Raw genomic sequence first — 6533 nt, 5'->3', positions numbered from 1 at the left:
AAATAAAGTAGTCACTTATTATGAACCGGGGAGAGTAATTACATCAATTTCAATTATCGAATGACTTTCCAAGCGGACCCTAAATCCAATAAATTTTTCAATGCAATTCGAGGCATGCATTTATTATTTTTTCCTCAGGGTATGTCTGGTTCATTTCACATTATATAAGTTTTTTAGTAAATTAATATACACAATTTGCAGAGACATATAAGTTGAGGTTAATTTTCAACCAAAAAGATGTAGTAGTTGTTCCATTGGTTCTTAATGAGTTCGTGTAGCTAACGCGTTTCAATGAGAATGAGAATTGCTGTAATAGTTTTTATAGGCGTCAATTTCATAACTGTTCCTTCAGTCCTTTCCTTCCTCACGGTACCCCATTGACGAAACAAACCCATATCCTCTCTCTCTCTTCTTTCTCTCTCTAAACACCGCCGTTGGGGACAGGTATATCCATTGTTGAAAACTGCTCTCTAGGGTTTTGAATTTCCCCATTCCTGTAGCTAAAAAAACCGGTTCCCTTTTCATTTCCTTGTAATCATCATCTTCATCATCTATTGGAAAAAATGACGACTTCTGCGGTGAAGAACAATTTTTTGCCACCGGGCCTGGTATCCAATCTTCAGGAAGTTCTTCTCAACAGAAAAGGTGGGGTCCAGGATCAGCAATCGAAGCCCAATAATAACGATGAACCTGCGGCCCAGCCTTCTTCTTCTGACTCGGTTTCCGGTGATGCAACTGACACCGAGAGCACGAAACACGTTGTATTGGTGACAAACGCTGATGGGATTGAATCTCCTGGGCTGACGTGTCTTGTTGATGCTCTTGTTCGTCAAGGCCTCTGTAATGTTAACGTCTGCGCTCCCCAATCGTGAGTTTTCTATAACCTCCGTTTCGATATATGTAACATAGTTTGACTCTACGCCGAATTTAAAAAAAGAAATTCTTATCTTAAACATGCCATAACTTTTATGTGGCTATAAATTCTTATTCAGGTTAAACTGAATTGTTTTTAAATATAAAAAATGTGTCATTTTTTTCGAGGGAGTATCTTTTTTACATTGATACAAGTTGTTCTGCTACATTAATTTTACGTAGACCCTTAACGCCAATCCCAACTCCTAATAGGAAAAAGAAAGAAAATTAAGTTCCGTTTGTGATTTTAGTGTCGTTAATTTTGGATATGTTTAGCTTGTGTTCAACTGATTTTGTGATGAAGTTTGTGTAGACCCTTGAGAGGTCAGCTTTGCGAGTGCCATTTAGTTTGAGCTAAAAAGCAACACATCTTAATGAGTTTGAAGTTTTTTTTTGTTTTGCGGTTGAATCATGCTATTGTATAAAAATTGGCTGACCCCAACTTGTTTGCAACTGAGGTATTGTCGCTGTTATTATGGTTTTATTGTCATTACTTTTGAAATTCTTTACTCTGTTAGCTGATTTTGTTGTTGAAGTTTGAATGTGGACCCTTCTGTAAGCTTAGTGAGTGCCTTTTAGTTTAAGCTAAAAAAGCAACACATCCAAGATTTTGAATGACTTTGAAGAATTTTTTGTTTTGTGGTTAAAAATTAAATGATGTCTGCTATTTGTAGAGATAAATCGGTGGCGGGCCACTCTGTTACTCTTAAAGAAACCGTTGCAGTTACTCCTACGGACGTTCATGGTGCTACTGCTTATGAAGTATCTGGTATGGGCATATAATTGCTGTAGGATTACTGTAAAACATAGTAACTTCACTTTGTTGAACAATTTGTATGTTTAGAATTCTATTCCATGTTTCAGCTTAACATTGTTATGCTTCTTGGGTTTAATCTGCTTTCAGGGACTCCCGTAGATTGTGTGTCATTAGCCTTGTCTGGGGCTCTGTTTTCCTGGTCGAAGCCGGTCCTGGTATTCTTTCGCGCCCTTTCAATTATATCATTGTTTTGAAAACGATCTTTCGATTTGGTATTGGTAACCTGCTGAGTCTACTCTATTTTCTTTCCCCTTGGATGTTTAGGTTATAAGTGGAATCAACAGGGGCTCAAGTTGTGGCCATCATATGTAAGTACTGCTTCTTTTTGGCTGACATTCCTTTTGACTTCATAAGCTGAACCTTCCAGAATCTTTGCCATTGTAAACTGTAACTTGGCACACATGTATTGCTTAAAATTATTTAGTTACTAAGTTATTCAGGTTGTGGATAGAAGGTTTCTTGTACATGTATTTCTTTTGCTTTTGTCTCCTTAAGAACATCTGTAACTATCTATGTGTATTACTTCACTGTCCAGGTTTTACTCGGGTGTCGTAGCTGGTGCGAGGGAGGCAATGTTTAATGGCGTGCCGTCCATATCGATATCACTTGACTGGTACTTACCCTTCTCCTACAGTACATGACTGAAACTTCGATCACTCTTCTCGGTCTTAAATTAATAGTGTGTTCAATAATCTACTTTAGGAGGAATGATGAAAGTCAAGAAAGTGATTTCAAGGATGCCGTGAGTGTTTGTTTACCGTTGATAAGTGCAGCCATCAGAGATATTAAAAAGGGAGCTTTTCCAAAATTTTGCTTGTTGCATATTGGACTTCCGAAATCTCCTCTGACAAACAAGGTCTGTTATATCTCTCTCTATCTCAACTGCGCCTCCGTGGGGAAAGAAAGAAATGAGTAGTATATCACGCCTGTGTGGCAATGTCTTCTTATAGTGGGTCAGGGTTCCATGATGACTATGGTCATGCTTCTCTTGGTTAGCCCCAAATCTGTCCTTGCACCCACTCCAGAAAGGAAAATGAAATTGAACCCGATTCTTTCAGATTGAGGAAAGGAATTTGATTTATGATTTGGAAGTCTGACCATTGCTTTTGAGATAAGTAATGCCCTTATAACTGGTATAAACATGAAAGACAGTGGTGGATCCAGAATTTTAGATTCGTGGGTGCTTAACTTTTTGACATAAAGTACTACCAATCACATCGTATTAGTGCATAACTATTTGAACACAATGATAAAAAAATTAATGAAAAGTATTAATATTATAGACGTCGTGAAACTGTGATGGATAAGACAACTAGTGAGAAAAGAGATTGGTGGATTTACTGTTCTAGGAGACCACTTTGGAGTCCCTTTTTAAGTAGATTTTCTTTTTCTTTTGTTGTTATACTGAATTAGATAAAGTTAAAAAAAAAAAAAAAAAACATAAAACAAAAGTCAGCAAAAAAAAAAAAAAAATAAGTAGAATTTCTGTCAAAATAGTGGCTAGTGGAAAGAATGAAAAAAGTAGACCTAGTTGGGGCAAAAGAAAGAAGCTTGATATTTTAGGGAAAATACCTATTAAAAAGGACATGTTAGAAGTGAGATCAAATTCTCGCTGCCCCACTTTCATAAACTTCCAGCACCTTTCCTTGACTAAAGCATCCATCAAACTCTTATTACCTGGGTGCTTGCTGCCTTGTTATATCCATTTGGTCAAATTTTTAATATAATTACACACACTTTTTGTCAAGTTCAATGGGTGCTTAAGCCCCCAAATGTGATGCATAGATCCGCCACTGATGAAAGATTAATATGTGTTTCTCTGTGTTGGGTGCCAAAGCAAAAGCACGTTTCCATTTTTTCTCCAATCCACCTATAGTTGAAGTCAGGGCCTGCCGTTATTTATGCGGACTATATTATTTTCTTGCTTGCATAAAAAACAGATATATCATTTCAGAGCCTCTATTTGACAGGGATTCAAATTGACCAAGCAAAGTCTCTGGAGCTCTAGGCTTTGCTGGCAAGCTAGTTCATCAACCAGAAATCTTGCTGCTGGGCGTTTTCTTCCAAGTCAGCAAAGCCTCGGGATGCAGCTTGCGCAACTAGGTCGAGATGCTTCTGCGGCAGTGAGTAGATGACACTGTATCTAATATAATTGTTCCTTCATGTCATGTAATAGCGTAATAACTGCATTATGGTGAAAGCAAGTTCATCACAGAGAGATCCTATGATCTTTTGGAGAATAGAGTTCCTTTGGAGCAAAGCAGTGATGTTACAGTTGAGATTAAGAATTAAATTGACCCCTGTCCTTTATCTAAAAGAAACTTGTAAAGAGTTGAAGTTATCATGAATAAGTGTATTAGCATCAATCAAGCAGCTATGCCTTTGCCTCAATCCCACTGTACGAATAATGTGTATGGAACTACAACTTGTCAACCCCCAAAAAACAAAGAAGAAAAAATACATATATAACTAAAAACAGAAAGAACAATAAATCTAGAAGTTCAAGTGCTCAACTGAAAGGTAGTTACTAGAAAGTTGATTCATTTCGCAGTTTCAGGTTAGCGAGTAGTATCTGAGGTAGTTTTAGATGCCTGATCTTATTTGTTAAGATGATAATGTGCAGTAATTGTATGAAAACTGTGACATACATTTGGAAAATGAGAAGTGGTGTCCCTACTTGTCTTTGGTTGCCTCGTTCCTCGTGTCTTTCCTCCTCTCTTGAACATCATCAAACCTCTGCCTTCTTATTTTTTCTCAGGGTGCTGCTCGCAAATTAGCTACACAAAGAAAGAATATAGAGGTTGTTGAATCTGTTGGTGTAGCAGGGAAATCTGATCCCGATAGGAAAGTCAAGTACTTCAGATTGGAGGTAAGTGTGCCTTTTCCTTTCTCCCACAACATAGTACCTAGCTGCTTTCCTCGATGAGTATTGAGTACAAAGGGCCAGTTAAATTTCGAATTGAAACTACAAACTCTGACATTGTAATCTCTATCAAAAGAAAGGTGGAGAGATGTGATGTATCTGAGCCTGTTAATAAACGGAATGCTATTCTTGATGATATAAGATGCTTCTTCTGCTGATTTCTTGAAATGCTGCTAAATGTGGTTACAGCCAAGTGCACCACCATTCCTTCTGCTACCCCTTCTCATCTATGCCATTCCCTCCTCCTCCTCCCCCCCCCACCCCCCAACCAAACCAAACCAACCCTGCCCTTTTCTTGAAGCTTTTGTTAACTGGGTTTAATTTGTTCTCCCATTGACTTTGTTGGTTATTTGCACTGCAGTTGCTTGACAAGAAGCAAGAAGAAGAAGATGAGGATTTAGATTTTAGAGCTCTTGAAAATGGATTTGTAAGTTTGTTTCTGTAATCCTTGAGTACTTGTTATTTTCCTGCATGGCACTTCGGGTATTCTGTTCCAAACTGGAATGTTTTTTTAACCTACTTAAAGGTCTGAACTCATTGTCAAACAGTTGTGTTTGGGTGTCTTTTTGTTCTGTGCCCTTGTACATCTTACATATGCAATATTTGAACTCAACTTTTTCTTTAGAACCAGTTTATGCTATGCAATCCACTCCACCACAGTGGTAGAAGCACTATTTTTCAGATGTTCTTAACTGGTGGGGTCTATTTGTGCTCTTCAGGTGGCAATCACTCCAGTCTCTCTTGTGATGCATGTGGAAACAGACGTTCACGCAGCTGCATCAGAATGGATTTCTTCTGCATTAGAAGTGGAACAATGAAAGCATGAGCCATTCTTCTGTACTTTTTGTACATCTTAAGATGATTTTTGTTCTGGTCATCTTGCAATATTTACATGGGCCATATTTGTGATGCCTTAATTATTTATTTGTTTTAGTTTATCTGATCAACCTTTTGATTTGTGTCGTGAAGCTAATGCTTCCCGCTGTTGATTTAAAAGGCCAGCATTGTTGTAAAAGTGCCATATTTTTTTGCTTGGTACCACAAAATTGTGTTTTAGGTTGGTTTTATTGGGCAAATTGTTAGGCAGGATGGTTGGGATCTTCTTTTCACCTTGTAAACTGGAAACAGCCAGATGAAATATAGTGGAATGTTGTCATCTGTTTGTAATGGAGTTGAGTGCCTTCTTTCAAGCTTCTTTTTTTTTTTTTTTTTTTTTTTTTAAATTTATCAACATATTTCAAGTTGCACAATAGTGATAATTGTGAAGACATGTTTCTAAGTTTTGTTGGAGACTGGAGATTATAAACAGTGTGGATTACGACATTATACGTCGAGCTTGGTATTGAAGATTGTGTGCATCTCTTGTTAAATTTTGTTTCAAATGTACTGTTACCAATTATTCCTTCTACAATTTATACGCGTTACCTTTCTTTTACACCAAAATTCAAATTCTTGACTATGACTTCAAGTATTTGACGATCTAAATCAGCTAATGACCTTGAGAGACCAGAAAAGAATATATGGCATTATGCCATACCAAACCTCAGCTTAGTTTTTAGGAATTACAGCTAATGACCTTGAAATGGATGGTCTAGATTTTTGAACTCCGCTTGTCCCATGGGCAAACCCGTGAGGTCAAAAGTGATGCCCATTGGGCAAGCGATGATCAATACTTGTCAAACTTGAAGTTCTGTCAATGAAGTCAAAAAAATCAATAGTGGCACTAAAGTGTCCTATTTGTGCAAATCACCCCTTAGTTTCCTCCATAGGCTCAAACATTAATTAGATTTGGGAGAAATTAAAAAATAGCCAGATTTATAAGTGGCCATTCAAAAATAGCCATAGTTTTAAAAGTATCGAAATTTAGCCACTTTTCATGTA

The 6533-nt window shown here is 37.4% G+C and overlaps 1 protein-coding gene across 1 annotated transcript; it reads left to right on the top strand.

Annotated features, from left to right (window-relative positions):
• Positions 1 to 245: 245 nt before the first annotated feature.
• On the top strand, positions 246 to 5819 carry LOC107800420 (uncharacterized). Its single transcript, XM_016623583.2, has 10 exons — positions 246 to 868; positions 1587 to 1681; positions 1817 to 1884; positions 1994 to 2037; positions 2265 to 2342; positions 2432 to 2585; positions 3700 to 3852; positions 4488 to 4598; positions 5014 to 5079; positions 5372 to 5819. The coding sequence occupies exons 1-10, from the start codon at positions 564 to 566 to the stop codon at positions 5468 to 5470; spliced, it is 1173 nt and encodes a 390-aa protein (XP_016479069.1). The 5' UTR covers positions 246 to 563; the 3' UTR covers positions 5471 to 5819.
• The last annotated feature ends 714 nt before the right edge of the window (positions 5820 to 6533 follow it).

Source organism: Nicotiana tabacum, chromosome 6, assembly GCF_000715075.1.
Source record: "Nicotiana tabacum cultivar K326 chromosome 6, ASM71507v2, whole genome shotgun sequence".
NCBI lineage: Eukaryota > Viridiplantae > Streptophyta > Magnoliopsida > Solanales > Solanaceae > Nicotiana > Nicotiana tabacum.
Note: the sequence above shows the minus strand (reverse complement) of the source record. Positions and strands in the feature narration are given on the sequence as shown.

Coding starts and splice junctions, on each gene's coding strand:
- LOC107800420 (XM_016623583.2), top strand. CDS start 564: ATGACGACTTCTGCGGTGAAGAACAATTTTTTGCCACCGGGCCTGGTA. Junction 1,885..1,993: donor CCTGGTCGAAGCCGGTCCTG/GTATTCTTTCGC, acceptor TTGGATGTTTAG/GTTATAAGTGGAATCAACAG. Junction 4,599..5,013: donor TCAAGTACTTCAGATTGGAG/GTAAGTGTGCCT, acceptor TTTGCACTGCAG/TTGCTTGACAAGAAGCAAGA.